Source organism: Oncorhynchus nerka, linkage group LG24, assembly GCF_034236695.1.
Source record: "Oncorhynchus nerka isolate Pitt River linkage group LG24, Oner_Uvic_2.0, whole genome shotgun sequence".
Lineage (NCBI taxonomy): Eukaryota > Metazoa > Chordata > Actinopteri > Salmoniformes > Salmonidae > Oncorhynchus > Oncorhynchus nerka.
Genome location: NC_088419.1, coordinates 23,433,577 through 23,450,464, shown reverse-complemented (window position 1 = coordinate 23,450,464; position 16,888 = coordinate 23,433,577). Strand labels below are relative to the sequence as shown.

General features: G+C 42.0%; 1 protein-coding gene across 2 annotated transcripts in view; it reads left to right on the top strand.

Annotated features, from left to right (window-relative positions):
• The window catches only part of LOC115107688 (mitogen-activated protein kinase kinase kinase 5-like), a 57,421-nt gene that overhangs the window by 15,185 nt on the left and 25,348 nt on the right, over positions 1–16,888 (top strand). For both annotated transcript variants that reach the window (XM_029631211.2, XM_065008726.1), the window contains exons 2-7: positions 2,389–2,528; positions 6,379–6,402; positions 12,283–12,476; positions 13,510–13,678; positions 14,243–14,349; positions 16,600–16,770. In XM_029631211.2, coding sequence (XP_029487071.1) covers positions 2,389–2,528; positions 6,379–6,402; positions 12,283–12,476; positions 13,510–13,678; positions 14,243–14,349; positions 16,600–16,770 — 805 coding nt within the window. The remainder of the gene's footprint in view (positions 1–2,388; positions 2,529–6,378; positions 6,403–12,282; positions 12,477–13,509; positions 13,679–14,242; positions 14,350–16,599; positions 16,771–16,888) is intronic.

Below are 16,888 nucleotides of genomic sequence, written 5' to 3'. Positions count from 1 at the left end.
ACTCATAGACTGTTCTCTCTGCTACCGCACGATAAGCTGTACCGGAGCGCCAAGTCTAGGTCTTGCTTAATCAACAATTAATCAAATGGCCACCCGGACAATTTACATTGAGGGGAGGACCATCCTTCTTAGTGAATTTTCAGAATTCCAAATAATTGATTAAAACACACTGTTTTGCAATGAAGGTCTACGGTAGCTTCAACAGCACACTGTAGGGTAGCACCATGATGTAGCCGGAGGACAGCTAGTTTCCGTCCTCATCTGGGTACATTGACTTCAATACAAAACCTAGGTTACTCATGGTCCTCCTCCACTTCCATAGACTTATACAGTAATTATGACAACTTCCGGAGGACATCCTCCAACCTATCGGAGCTCTTGCAGCATGAACTGACATGTTGTCCACCCAATCAAAGGATCCGAGAATGAATCTTGTACTGATAGCATAAGCAACTTAATAGAACTGCAGTGCATAAAATGTGGTGAGTAGTTGACTCAAAGAGAGCAAAAGACAATAGTTGAACAAATGTATTTCTTTAAAAATTAAGGAGAAGCAAGAGAGAGAGAGCTATATTTCATAGTATTTTTCCCCACTTTCACTTATCTAGTGAATGCAGCTATCTAGTTTAGCCTATTCAAACACCCGGCTCAAACAGAGAGGGATGCTATATTAGCTATCTGGCCATGGCTATCCAACACTGGAACTCTTCCAATTCAAGGTAAGCTTGACTTGGAATTTTTGCCACCGGGGCCCGTCGGTGTAACTGCTAAACTGCTTGCTGAGTGTACATTGTAGCGGGTTTACTAACTATGACGTTAGCTAATATAATGACAACGGTGTAAGCTGTGTGTAGCGGTTATGGAATGAAGGTTTTGGCTTGGAAAGTTGTTTTTGCCTGGTCACAGATAGGTTTTGTGCACTGAAGTTCACAAGCGAAGGGAAAAGGAGAGAGGAGAGCGCGTAGATGCGAGAAAGAATTCTACCCCGAGCAAAACGATCATGCTGTTTGTATGTGGCTGCTATGTAAGTGAACTGTGTTTGCATGTGATCAGGGGTGTGGTGTGTTCATTCTGCTGAAAAACGTTTCTTAAACGGAAGCAAACATACCTGAATTTATCCAATAGATACTCTCATTTGCAACTGTTGGACTAATGATTACACCCTATATATATTTTTTATTTTACCTTTATTTTACTAGGCAAGTCAGTTAAGAACAGATTCTTATTTTCAATGACGGCCTAGGAACAGTGGGTTAACTGCCTGTTCAGGGGCAGAACGACAGATTTGTACCTTGTCAGCTCGGGGATTTGAACTTGTAACCTTCCGATTACTAGTCCAATGCTCTAACCACTAGGCTACCCTGCCGCCCCTAACGAGGCAAAGTCAGTTAGGAACAAATACTTATTTACAATGACGACCCTGCTTTGTTCAGGGCCAGAACGACAGATTGTTACCCTGTCAGCTCAGGGATTTAGATCTAGCAACCTTTCGGTTACAGGCCTGCCGCCCCAGGTAGCTGGGGGAATAGAATATAGTCATTCAATATGCTGTAATAGAAATAAGGCCATGCTCATAAAAAAAAAATCATCCTCCCTCGTCACCGATCGCCACTATCTACCACGTTTTCCATATGTGTATATGTTCCTAAATCATAATTAATGTAAGCTAATATTTGCCTTGGCTCAAACCTAATCTTATCTAAGGCAGAAGTTTCCAAGGAGAGCGCGGTACATAGCCTACCCCACCCATTTTAAGCCAGGCTGTCTTCGCTGGGACCTTTCTTTGTGTCACTACACAGCAGCAGACACACCACATTAAAATAGATTGCCTATTTGCTTTGATGATCCTTTTGGCATTGGATCACAAGCTCTATGTAATGTGTATGTTAACATGGAAGGGGGAACTTGGAAGCACATGAAAAGGTGGAGTGGGTCTGTTAAATGTTCTCTTTCTGGAGAACACTGTCATTACAGAACACTGAAGCACCGTTTTAGCCCACTTTTATTTGTGCTGTTATCAGTCAGTGGTACCAGAGGGACTTCTGTAAAAACCACACCACAACCACACCCCATACTTCTGTAAAAACCACACCCAATACCAGACAATGTTATTTTGACCTTTTCTTTTGGAAGATTTTGTGATGTCACAGTCTGGTCCAAAAATGACAAAGATCCTACTCCAAAACAACTGTACAGGCATTATTGTCCCATCAGGAAGCATCAATCTCATCTTATTTAATTTGACACTTAAACAAATTGGTAAATGTGAAGAAACTATATAGTAGGCTACAATACGTTATAGGCATAACATACTGTATGTTATACTGTAGACTTAGGTACAGTTGTTCAGTGTTAAGCCCACTAACAGGCTATCTCTGTCCCTCACAGACATAGCTGTGGTGGAGATGACGGACGCTTTCCGCCAGCCCTCCCTGTTCTACCACCTGGGTGTGAGGGAGAGCTTCAGTATGGCCAACAACATCATCCTGTACTGTGACACCAACTCTGACTCGCTTCAGTCCCTGCAGGTAAGCTGTGTGGTTCACACGCGCTCTCGCACACACTCAGGCATGCCTTACATAAACATATCTGCAGCCTGTCCGCCTTTTTTCCTCATCACTTTGTCCATACTTTAATCAATTTCATGTTTCCACAATGGATGTAATGTAATACGGTTCATCGGGTTAATGACAAAGTCTATATTTAGAATCTGAGTGGGGAACCTGTAATGGCTGTCATTGCTGTTGTAGTGCCAGTTCAACACATTAGTTATTTGTTTGAAGGGAGATGCATTTACACCTAGACAGGAAATGGTGTGTTTCATGAAAAGGAAAGGAGACATTAGGCCTATGTAAAATAGCATCTGACAGAGGAAAAACAATCCCCTTTATATGCATTTAGCCGTCTAGTCTTGTAAAAGAGCATTTCGTAGACAGGGAAATGTAATTGATAGACTGACTCATTTCCTTGCATTTGCAGAAGAGGTTTGTATGTGTATCAATTTTGGTGTTGTCTGTGCCCTTGGGCTGGAGTCCTCAGGTGATGTACAGTTGAATAAACATCAGCCTAAACTGGTTTGCAAAGTGAGAGAGCCCTTGCAGCTGCAATGGAATCCCCTAACAAATCACACCAACAGCAACACACAGGCTTGCAAATTAGAGAATGTGGGAGGGGAGACTGGTTTCCTGTGCATACAGTGCCTTCAGAAAGTATTCATACCCCTTGACCTTTTCCACATTTTGTTGTGATACAGCATGGATTTAAAATAGATTAAATTTAGATTTTGTGTCTCTGGCCTACACAAAATACCCCATAATGTCAAAGTGGAATGATGTTTTTAGAAATGAATACAAAATGAAAAGTAAATAAGCATTCAACCACTTTGTTATGGCAAGCCTAAATATGTTCAAGAGTAGAAATTTGCTTAATATGTCAAATAAAAAGTTGCATGGACTCACTCTGTGTACAATAGTGGTTTTTTTGTTGTTGTTTTTTTTTACCCAATTTCATGGTATCCAATTGTTTTTAGTAGCTACTATCTTGTCTCATCGCTACAACTCCCGTACGGGCTCGGGAGAGACGAAGGTTGAAAGTCATGCGTCCTCCGATACGCAAACCAACCAAACCGCACTGCTTCTTAACACAGAGTGTGAGTTGGAAGCAGACATTACACCAAAATATGCATATCTATATTCCCAGTCATGTTAAATCCATAGATTAGGGCCTAATGAAGCACCATGAGACCAATGGTGACTTTAAAACGGTTACAGAGTTTAATGGCTGTGATGGGGGAAAAATTTGGATGGATCAACAACATTGTAGTTACTCCACAATACAAACTAAAATGACAGAGTGAAAAGAAAGAAGCCTGTGGAGAATGAAAAATATTCTAAAACATGCATCCTGTTTGCAATAAGGCACTAAAGTAAAACTGCAAAACAAACACAACACATCATTATTCATATTATTCACAAGTACCACTATTCATATGTTCAAGCATAGGATAAAACTAAACAGAATAGAGCTAAGCACATCCTAGAGGAAAACCTGGTTCAGTCTGCTTTCCAACAGACACTGGGAGACAAATTCACCTTTAAGCAGGACAATAGCCTAAAACACAAGGTCATATATACACTGGAGTTGCTTACCAAGATGACCTTGAATGTTCCTGAGTGGCCTAGTTACAGTTTTGACTAAAATCTGCTTGAAAATCAATGGCAAGACTTGAAAATGGCTGCCTAGTAATGATCAACAACCAATTTGATAGATCTTGAAGAATTTGCAAAAGAATCATGTGTAAATATTGCATAATCCAGGTGTACAAAGCTCTCAGAGACTTACCCAGAAAGACTCAGCTGTAATCGCTGCCAAAGGTGATTCTAACATGTATTGACTCAGGGGTGTGAATACTTATGTAAATTTGATATTTCTGTATTTCACTTTCACTAACTTTACAACATTTTCAAAAAAACTTGTTTTCACTGTAATTATGAAGTGTCATGACGTTGGCATGGGGGAAGGTTTATGACAGTCATAAATACCTCTTCCCCCCTTTTTCCTCTCTCTACCCTACTTGGTTAACATAGAGATTCTGGGAACATCAGAAGGTGGGGGAAAATGAACTATATTCTGATAATCCGACCAATTTAATATATGCGGTGGTACTTAATGAATATGATGTCAGTTCGGTTGTCATCTGAGACATTCTCATCAATGATAGGATGAAATAAACTCTACCGTGGAAAGTCTGCACATTGTAGTTATCGGATTCACATGGAATTGTTGTTCAATTTAAATGTTTGATTATACAATTATTGGTAAAGAGATTAAAGGTCATTTTAGCTTCCAAATGAGAGATTTGGATTTTCATAAGGTAGGGCTCTGCTCAATCAGTGGCCCGCCCCTGTGAAGAGACATGGGTTATAAAACTTTTCGCTCCACTATATAAAGCCTTGACGAAAATGTAACCTCCTGTTCCAAGTACGTGAGGTCTGCAGCCTCTGCGTTAAAAGGACTAACATATCAACTACAGAACTAAGCCAACCTTAGCGTGAGCTTTGGTTGCGAATGGTATGAACTTTGAACTCTTATTCACTACAGAAGTGATACCTCCTAGCCATTGAGTTAGCAACAGCAGCTGCAAACGTGGGCTAGGGAAGAACAGACAGAGTATCCCGTCTACCACACAATGACGTTACTACAACGTATCCAGTTTACCAACAGAGACATTTTTCAAAGGATTCTGTTGGGCAACACGGCCTTCCATTTACCACCAACCTAATTTGTAATCAAGGTATAATTAATTCTGTGTATATATAATTCTGTGTGATTAGTTAGGTATTTGGTGAATAAATAATTAAACCCAATTTTGTATTGCTGATTCAACTTGTTAGCCAGGGTTCGTGAAGATAACCAAGAATTTACAACTTTCAGATGAGACTGAATTAAGGTGACAGTTAATATTGACTGCTATTGATGTAAAATATTACATGGTCTTTAAGAGTTTATTCAGAAGATAACAGCTCTATAAATATTATTTCGTCGTGCCCCGACTCTCTAGTTAATTACATTTACATGATTAGCTCAATCAGGTAATATTAATTACGGAGAAAGGATTTTATAGAATAGCATGTCATATCACTTAATCCGGCATAGCCAAAGACACGACAGGAGTATTGTGTGTAGATGGGTGATACAAATGTTTTCCATTTTGAATCCAGGCTGTAACACAACAAAATGTGGAATAAGTCAAGCATTATGAATACTTTCTGGAGGCACTGCAGAAATCAAGATACACCACACACACTCTTATAACCTGCAATGCTCTGACATTACCATTGCCATAAAAAAAAGCATTGCAATATTTTGAAATGGTCGTAGAATCCTCAAAGAATAACCTCTTCAATGAATAGGTAATCAAATAAGCAAAGTGTACCTTTTTAAAATAAATATTATGTCTGCAATCTTGACGAACTGCCCTCCATCTCCACCTGCCTACACTTTGACTCCCTGCTGTAAAAAAAATGACTTTCTGTAGTGGTTTTACCCTTATTGAAGGTTAAGAGTAAAAATGGCTGTTAACCTTTTATAAAATGTTTAGAATAGCTCCTGTAGAGCCTGAGGTTCAACCTCTTTTGAATTAAAGTGCCTTTTCCCACATATAACATTTCCATGGTTGTTTGCTGGCACTTACACTAGCCTACAGTATGACACTGCAAAAATAAGTGCTAGTGAGACTGTATCAGCATTTCTACTGGTTCTGTTTACAACTACAGGTGTCCATGACCAGTGTAATGTTTCAATGATTTTCTACATCAGCTTTGCAAACTCACTTTCTCACCACAATACAGTATTGACATTTCTCTTTTTCTTTTGCAGGATATTATTTGCCAGAAGAACACTGTAAGTGCACAAACTTCTCTCTCTATTTCAAAGCTGTTAGAATCAAACCTCTCGTTTATTTATTGCACCTTTCCTGTGTGAAAGTAAGTGCAATAAACAGTTGGTTTTTTTCACGGCAGCATTCAGCAACACAGCATTGTCTGCCACCATCAGTCCATTTTAATTATCCAATTCAGTATCCCTCTAGTTTGGCTTTGTGCATTCTGCTTTGTGTACAGTAAACTAAAGCATTTTCCCTTACTCAGAGATTATTCCAGGATAGCTTTACTTGGTTGACAGGCAGCCTTATTATCAGGGTGACTGGGGAATGTGATGTGGAAAGCAGCGAGAGAATGAGTTCACTTTCAATTTCACCTCTCGTTTTCGATTTCCTGCGTCTGTGCTGTGCCGACACAGCAGTGGTTTAAGCTCCCCCGTCTGTAACACAGTTTCTGCCACTCCTGCCCAGTGATAGCTAGGGCAGACAAGGAGACAACACACAGTGTGGCTGGCTTTCTTATACAGAATAATAGGATATGGTGACATTGATGCACTGTGACATGAGGGGGGGGAAACTGTAAGGCGTTGAAGCAAATGCATGGACAGGGAGCCTCCTGAGCAGCTGCCCTAAGTGGCTTTATGGAGTGGAATAAGGTGGGTTGTGCTCTAGGAAGGAGGTTGATGGCTGATCTGTGTGTGGCGACAGAGCTTCGGGAGGAGGACTGATTACTGCATTAGAGTGAGAATGCTCTACTGCACTCCATGACTGACTATCTCTCTCCATCTGAATCTACACACCACTTTCTTCTCCTTTGCTCTGAGAAAACAAACACACTCTGCCACAGACAGATATGACACATTAGTGGCACTCTGACCTCGTCACACACACACACACACACACACACACACACACACACACACACTACTCAGTCCCGTCTACCCCTCCCCCTTTAAATGAATGGGTTCATCCCATGCTGCCTGACTGGGAGATATAACTCCTTAATTACTGTAACATGCAAACACCCTGGCTTCATCCCAAATGGCACCTTATCTATTCCCTTTATAGTGCACTACTTTTGACTGCAGCCTTATGTAGGGCAATGGTATGATGTAGGACATATCCCTAGTGTTCTGTCCCTGTGCTCCTTCTGTTGTTTTTGGGACCTGTGTGTCACCTACCCTCAGAGACTTGCTGCTGAGGTGAGAAGCATCCAGCTACAGATTATGTGCACTAACGCGGCCTGGTCTGCGAACCTCAGTGCGCATATGTGTGCATCTTAGATGGTATTTGTGTGTCTCAGATTGTATGTGCGCGCACAACCTGTAGATGCTTGTTGGTCACCTGTGTCGCGTGAGTCAGTAGCTTTGTTCCAGGGCGTCAGTGTGCTACGCCTATACCAGTCACGCACTTGCTCTGGTCCAGGGTGTTATATTAACTACTGTTGCTTCTGCAGCTAGTACACACTAGCTAGTACATACTAGCTAGCTAGTAGGTCTACAACACTAGCTAGCTAGCTAGTACACATTAAGCTTCATTAAATCAACTTCTTTACATTTTTCTACAGTATCAAGCCTATTATTCATTGTCTTCATGCCTTCATTTTAAAGGGTAACGCACCATCCTTTCTGGCACTATTAGACCTGTCTGAGTTCGTATGCTGACTCTCACAGTGTCTGTGTCATGAAAAGGTATCTGCTGGAGCCAGACCCTATTGGCTGCAATAGATCCGGCTGCAATAGATCCACCTTATCATGCCACAGATGCTGTGAGACATACAAGATGAGACAGGATATTGAATGGTGCCAGAGAGGATGGTGCATTTCCGCCCCCAGCAGGACAGTTGGTGAATTTACAGCGCTAGCTAGTAGCACAGACAAAAGTGGTTAGTTGTCAGTGTCTTTGCTAGTAGTACTAGGTAGCTGGCTAGCGCTACTAGCTAGCAGGTAGCTAACTGGCGCTACTAGATAGCTACGAGTTAGCTAGTAGTGCTAGCTAGGTTGTGAGAGCTAAAGCACAAGCAACAGTGGTTGCTTGGTTGTAGTGATTTTTGGCATATCCAAAAATTATCAAAACTAAATTAATCCTGAACACATACAGTGCCTTCAGAAAGTATTCATACCCCTTGACAGTTTGTTGTGTTACAGCCTGAATTTGTGGAATACACACAATATCCCATAATGTCAAAGTGGAATTAGATGTTTAGATTTTTTTTACAAATTAATGAAAAGCTGAAATGTCTTGAGTCAATAAGTATTCATCCCCTTTGTTTTTTCATTTATTTGTATTTATTGAATCTTTATTTAACTAAGCAAGTCAGTTAAGAACACATTCTTATTTACAATGATTGCCTACCAAAAGGCAACAGGCCTCCTGCTGGGGCTGGGATTTCAAAAACAATAATATATATATATATATATAAATATAGGACAAAACACACATCATGACAACACAACACTACATAAAGAGAGACCCAAGACAACAACATAGCAAGGCAGCAACACATTACAACACAGTGACCTCCTGCAGGGAGAAACTTTGTAGCGGGGCAGGGGGAAAAGAGGGAGAAGCGCCAGGGCTAGCTGCATTAGAAGGGGTGAGAGATGAGGAAATGTTGGACGGGCAAGGAGGCATGGCTGAGTCAAATATGAATCCTGACTGTGGTGATTAAAGAGCTCAGCCATGTGCTTCTTGTCAGTAACAACCACATCATCAACATTAAGGGACATGGACAGCTGTGAGGAGGAGGGTTTATTTTCCAGGTCTTTAACCATTTTCCAGAACTTCTTGGGGTTAGACCCACAGAGAGAGACCTGCTCCTTAAAGTAACTAACTTTGGCCTTCCGGATAGCCTGAGTGCGCTTATTTCTCATTTGCCTGAAAGAGAGCCAGTCAGCCTGAGTATGCGTGTGCCGAGCCTTTCACCACTTGTTATGGCAAGCCTAAATACGTTCAGGAGTAGAAATGTGCTTCATAAGTTGCATGGACTCCCTCTGTGTGTAATAATAGTGTTTACCATGATTTTTGAATGTTTTTTTATACCTTATCTCCGTACCCCACACATGCAATTATATCTGTAAGGCCCCTTAGTCGAGCAGTGAACACAGATTCAAACACAGATTCAACTACAAAGACCAGGGAGGTTTTCCAACGCAAAGAAGGGCACCTATTGATAGATGGGTAAAAAAAGCAGACATTGAATATCCCTTTGAGCATGGTGAAGTTATTAATTACACTTTGGAAGATACAGGCGCCCTTCCTAACTCAGTTGACGGAGAGGATGGAAACCGTTCAGAGATTTCACCATGAGGCCAATGGTGACTTTAACACAGTTGCAGAGCTTAATGGCTGTGATAGGAGAAAACTAAGGATGGATCAACAACATTGTAGCTACTTCAAAATACTAACCTAATTGACAGAGTGAAAAGAAGGAAGCCTGTACAGAATACAAATATTCCAAAACATGCATCCCATTTGCAATAAGGCACTAAAGTAAAACTGGCAAAAAAAATTGCTTAGAAATTAACTTTGTCCTGAATACAAAGCGTTGTATTTTTGACAAATCCAACACAACACATCACTACTCATATTATACTCATATTTTCAAACATGGTGGTGGCTGCATCGTGTGATGGATATGCTTGTCATCGGGAAGGACTAGGGAGTTCTTAGGATAAAAATAAGCACAAACAAAATCCTAGAAGAAAGCCTGGTTCAGTCTGCTTTCCAACAGACACTGGGAGACACATTCACCTTTCAGCAGGACAATAACCTAAAACACAAGGCCAAATATACACTGGATTTGCTTACCAAGATGGCATTGAATGTTCCTGAGTGGCCTAGTTACAGTTTTTACTTAAATCTGCTTGAAAATCTAGCAAGACTGGCAAGACTTGAAAATGGCAATGATCAACAACCAATTTGACAGTGCTTGACTATTTTTTTTTAAGAATAATGTGCAAATATTGTACAATCCAGGTGTGCAAAGCTCTCAGAGACTTACCCAGAAAGACTCGCAGCTGTAATCGATGCCATAAGGGATTCTAACATGTATTGACTCAGGGTGTTGAATACTTATGTAATCAAGATACTGTATATTAGTGTTTTAGATTTCATAATTGTTTTACAAATGTCAGAATTTTTCTTCCACTTTTACATGACAGAGTATTTTGTGTAAATCATTAACAAAATATGACAATTAGATCCATTTGAATCCCACTTTATAACACAACAGAATGTTTAAAAAGTCAAAGGGTGTGAATACTTTCTGAAAGTTCTGTAGTTAAGCTAGCTAACTCTCCCAACTTTGACCATGATGATACTAACACACTAATATAATGCCCTGGACCAGAGCTAGTGCGCCGTTTGCTATGTGCGTAGCACACTGATGCCCTAGAACATGTCGAGAGTTCAGGTTGCACGCACACATACCAACTGAGACGCGAAAATACAATTTGAGACGCATGTGCTGTCACGTTCTGACCTTAGTTCCTTTGTATTTGTCTGTGTTTTAGTATGGTCAGGGCGTGAGTTGGGGTGGGCAGTCTGTTTGTTTTTCTATGTTGGTTTTTGAGTTCGGCCTAGTATGGTTCTCAATCAGAGGCAGCTGTCAATTGTTGTCCCTGATTGAGAATCATACTTAGGTAGCCTGGGTTTCACTTTTGGTTTTGCTTGGGCCACACGGTACTCTTTCGGTTTTGTATATTTCACGTTTATTATTTTGTTCCAGTGTTCAGTTGTGTTTTTGATTAAATCAATATGGACACTTACCACGCTGCGTTTTGGTCCAATTCTTACTCCTCCTCAGACGAAGAGGAGGAAATCCGTTACATGTGCTTTGCGATTCGCAGACCAGGCTGCATCAACGAGCATAATCTGCAGTTGGATGCTTCTCATTGGCTGACGTTGCCAGGGAGAAGGACAGTCTCAATGGCACCTAGCAATTAAAACATTTATAAATGTGTGATGTGTTGTCATCATGTAATCCGCTAGGGCATGAATCACACAGTGTGTGTGGCTCAATATAGGGTAGGATGTTGTAATCTGTGTCTGCATCTAACGGTGACAAGCCATCACAGGTTATTTTGGAAAGATGTGGCATGACGAATGTCTTAAAAATAAGATTGCAGGAGAGGAAGCAGTTTTACTGTGGAACATTCCGGTTTCTACAGGCAGAAGTTGAGCATCTGTTCACTTCCTTTTGTTGCAAGTGTGAGTTGCAAGCACACCGGATGTGTTCTTGAAGATGGAATTGAAACAGAGAAGTTAAAATAGCCACTGACTGTGCACTCAGGATTCATCCCTTTCCGTAACCTACTGTAGCCTACATGTTCAAGTATATTTAGGATCCATCAATTCAAACTTTTCAAGTGCTGAGTGTTGAGTATACTGAACATGACAGACTAAATTGACATCAATGATAGATTTACTGCAAATACAGTTGCAAATACAAATACAGTAGTAAGACAGACGTGGTTTGAATTGATTTCCATGAGCAACGTGAATGGAGTTTTAAAGCTAGTTCTGCCCTGAGGGCAGTTTGAGCAGCCCGGTTAAACAGATCCTTATGCCACTCTCATTACTGATGTGGATCTATCCCCCAGGATACTGGCTCTTTAGACAAACTCAACCACACCATTGTCCCTGCATATCAGATTCTCCTCCTTCTGTCACAACACTATGTCACAAAATGACCAGCACAAGGCAGTCCCATACCACTGTCCTCCCATTGTATATAACGCATGCAGTCAACATGTAATATAATCTAACAGAAACAACCTATGCATTAGCACGGTACCAGACCTGTTTGTGTTTTATAATCATCCAGCACAAACAGATCTGGGACCAGGCGACCTCTGTATGTTTTACGACCCAAGAAATTGCTGCTTTCTGTTTCCCTCCAGACATGCTCAGCCAACTACAGTTTCATCCCGTACATGGTGACGCCGCACAACAAGGTGTACTGCTGCGAGAGCAGCCTGATGAAGGGCCTGACAGAGCTGATGCAGCCCAGCTTCGAGATGCTGCTGGGACCAATCTGCATGCCCCTGCTGGACCGCTTCGTCCAGCTGCTCAAGGTGCCCCAGGCTAACTCCTGGTGAGTAGTAGAGGGATGTGTAGCCTGGGATGCTAGGCCTAAAGCTCCTGCTGATTAGGTTGTTGGGGTTAGAAACTGGGCTGCTATAGGCCTAAGTCACATGTTTGCTGTTCTCACACCTTGATGTAGTGAAACGGGTGTCACCTCGCTAGGGAAGGTGTGAACATGCACATCAAGGTGATGATTACAGAGCTATTATTGCCAACAGAGGTGTATTATCATGAACTAAAGTGTACTGTATAACAGCTGGATTTTGTGTTGTCTTGTGTAATTGTCTGTGGTTGATTAAGCAACATGGATGACTAGCTGGTGAAGTGCGGTATGACTGTAGCTATACTGTAGTTTAATGGAGTCATCGAAAGTCTTGTTACCCGATAAGCTTTACTTAATTTAAAATGTGCAATGTTTTTTGTTTGTCTGTTCTTCTTTTCATCAGATATTGCACTTCATGAGTATTCCTCAGAGTCCATTGTATTATCCAATTCACTCCTTTTGGATAATATATGATGCATTACTTTATTTGGTGTGTCCCTCTGCAACACTTTGGCTTGCATAGCAATCTCAGTTTTAATGTTAGCATTGCTTAGTTCTGTCCTAATGGTTAAGGCTTCTCTCTCTGCCAATATTCAGCAACAGCCTCTCTTCTAGGAATATGGAGTCATATTTCAGAGAGCTGAGATAAAAGTGCAGCTCCAACAGTAGAGTGAAGAATACTTTGAAGGGGCTTACCAGGGAACACATTCATGAGCTCCACATTCAGCTGCCGCGAGGAAGTAAATAACTGACATATTGCATATGTTTACGAGGGTAGACTATTTATAATGGTGTCAAAGACACTGTAGCCTATATAAAAAGTTGCCTCAGAGGAATAGATACATTATTTTCAGTTATAAACGGTTGTATCTATCCCCATTCCTCATATTTATTTCCCCAGAAAGTCACATCAATACATAATAATGGTTTATTTGCAGAAAACTTGATTTCTAGTGTGAAATAACATCTCTCTGTGAATCTCTCCGGTACCTCTTCACAGCCAATACTTCAGAGAAACCATTCTCAACGAGATTCGGAAAGCGCGGGAATTGTTCACAGGGATGGAGCTGGCCTCAGAACTCAGCCGAATTCAACAACGATTGGACAACGTAGAGTGCCTTTCAGCTGACATCGTCATCAACCTGCTTCTATCCTACAGGGACATCCAGGTACATTTAGCTTTCTTCAGATTGTCAGATGCTATCGGCATGGGCCATTTAGACTGAAATGCCTCAGCATAAATGTTTTAGGGCCTCCCTCAATCCATTTTCTAACAAAATCATTCTTCTGAGATAATTTTATCTTGGGCTTCCAGTGGAAAGCTGCAGATTAAGTTTTTGTCATCTTCCTGTGGCAAATCTGCAACTGCACTGCAGTCTGTTCTCTATGCATTGCCATGCCATTCACCCTACACCCTCCCATCCTGCCAGCCATAGGCAGCCACCCGTCACATGAATAAATGGTGTCAACAACAAGAGATACAAGGAGAGGCTGAATTATTCAACATGATTTAGATAAATATATACTGGACAAAAAATGGTGGAAGAGGGGACATTTGTTTATTGAAGTACTTGAAGAAGCTGACAATGTCCTTCCCAAAGCAGTGACTTTGTAAGGGAACAAGGACATAGATATTTTAGGTTTCATGTAAACTATAGAAACCAAGATGTGGCTGAGTGGGTACATGATTTTCAATCCAACGATCTGTTTTTCTATGCTTGTTTGTAATGTAGGATTATGAATCCATAGTGAAGCTGGTGGAGACCTTGGAGAAGCTTCCTACATTCGACCCTGTGGCCAATCCCCATGTCAAGTTCCACCATGCCTTTGCACTGAATCGGTAAGACCCCCAGTATGTCACACCTGTTTTTTTCTATACACACACACACACACACACACACACACACACACACACACACACACACACACACACACACACATAACATGCATGTGCTGAGCATGTGTGTCTGTGCTCTGAGTCGGAACATCCCACATGTTCAGCTTGGAAAGTATTTTACTGCCTGATCTTTAACGTGCCGCCTCACTTGTAAACGCACCCTGGGTTTCCAAGCATGTTGCTCTATCATTTCGGAGCCATTGGAAAATTCCTGCATGCTACAATGCAACATTGGTGTCTGGCCAGTTACGAGAACATTTCACACGCTCAGAGAGACGTATTAATAAAGCTGTTGCACATTCTTTGCATAATTGGGAAAACATTGAATGGCCCGAAAATGAAGATGGTTGCCATGAGTCTGTGTGTTTGTTTAGACAGCAGCCCATTTGTCTCCCCCAACTAGAGGTGGTGCATGACTCAGTAGTTTAGTGCACCATAGCGAAATATTGCCATTATCCTGCAACAATGAGGCATGGATGATTCTAATTAAATCTCTTCTTTTAAACATGTCTGACAAGCAGAGTTTTCTGTTGAGTAATTGGTGAGAAAACGGCAGCAGCAGGGATGTAAATGTCGAAACCTTTCCTGTTGCACTCCCCCCCCCTCCTTCCCCTCCATGTTTGACTGTTGGATGACTGGAGTGGGCTAGGCTGACTCACTGCTTAGCTTCGCCCCCCTCCAGTTGCCGTTCAGCGACACACTAGTGTGAAGTGAAAGCTGGGGAGCGGAGAGCAGCCTGAGCTGCAGCCTCCATTAAAGGTGCCCTATTCCCATTCCCTCTGGATAGGCTCCATGGAAAAAGCTGCTAGTTCCTATGCTTTAATTAACATCCATCTGTCATTAATTAGCTGGCTAGCTAGTTCACCAATTCACTGTTCAAGTCTTCATAATTTGCACGTCTGAATTTACAATTAAAATTGGTTAGTTCAGCTTTTCCTCTAGCTAAACAGCTGATAAACACAGTTGTATGAATGCTAGCTCAAAAAATCGTGTCAATCGTTAGCTAGCTAGCTTGACTAGCGGGTTGATAAGAGCAAACTCAGCATTGTTTGTCCAAATTATTGAATTGAAAATGCATATCAAAGTAATTTGTTGAGCCTCCCGGGTGGCGCAGTGGTTAAGGGCGCGACCGGGAGGTCCGTGTGGCGACGCAAAATTGGCCTAGCGTCGTCCGGGTTAGGGAGGGTTTGGCCGGTAGGGAAATCCTTGTCTCATCGCGCACCAGCGACTCCTGTGGCGGGTCGGGCGCAGTGCACGCTAACCAAGGTTGCCAGGTGCGCAGTGTTTCCTCCGACACATTGGTGCGGCTGGCTTCCGGGTTGGATGGCGCTGTGTTAAGAAGCAGTGCGGCTTGGTTGGGTTGTGTATCGGAGGACGCAGGACTTTCAACCTTCGTCTCTCCCGAGCCCATACGGGAGTTGTAGTGATGAGACAAGATAGTAGCTACTAAACAATTGGATACCACGAAATTGGGGAGAAAAAGGGGTAAAATTTAAATAAATAAAAAAAATTAAGTAATTTGTTGAACATTTTAACATAATTTTGTTATTAAATAAACGTAATACTCACATTCCACAAAGTTATTCCTCTTTATTCTGGAAAATGTTCTATGAAGAGGTGACTTCCGTCCGCCATTAGTTGTTGCCGGAATTTGGGAGTTTTACCTGCTTCGCAAGGTGTCATGGGATATCCTACCTGGCGAAGGAAACATCCAGAGAGGTAGAGGCGAAGTTAATAGGCCTATATTCTAAAATCAGTGATAGGCCTACATTGGATGCTGACTCAAAATCTTCCAAATGAAGGTAGGGCATACCTTGGAGAAGGCATAATTTTAAGTTTTTTTAAAATTGAACCTTTATTTAACTAGGCATGTCAGTTAATTAGGAAACAAATTCTTATTTACAATGACGGCCTACCCCGGCCAAACCCTAACACGGACGATGCTAGGCCAATTGTGCGCTGCCCTATGGGGTTGTGATACAGCCTGGAATCGAACCAGGGTCTGTAGTGACACCTCTAGCACTGAAATGCAGTGCCTTAGACCGCCGCGCCACCGGCGGTCTACCTTGATGCACTATCCTTGCCCGATTGATGACACCCTATTCCCTATAAAAGTAGTGCACAAGGAAATAGGATACAATTTGGAACTCTTGTCTGTGTCTGACCATTGGGTCTTCCCTCTGCTGTTTTCAGGAGGAACCTCCCGGGGGACCGTCAGAAGGCCCTGGACATCATGCTGCCCCTGGTGAAGGCTGACAACCAGGTGGCCTCAGACATCTACTGCCTTGTGGGACGCATCTACAAGGACATGTTCTTGGAGTCCCACTTCGCTGACAAAGAGAGCAGGGACAGTGGCACGGCCTGGTGAGAGCTGCACACACACACGCACACACACTGGTGAAAGCCTGGCTGCTGATGAGAGTCATTACCTCTCACTCCCCTCTCACTCCTCACTAGCCAGAGTAGCAAAGACCACCTCTCA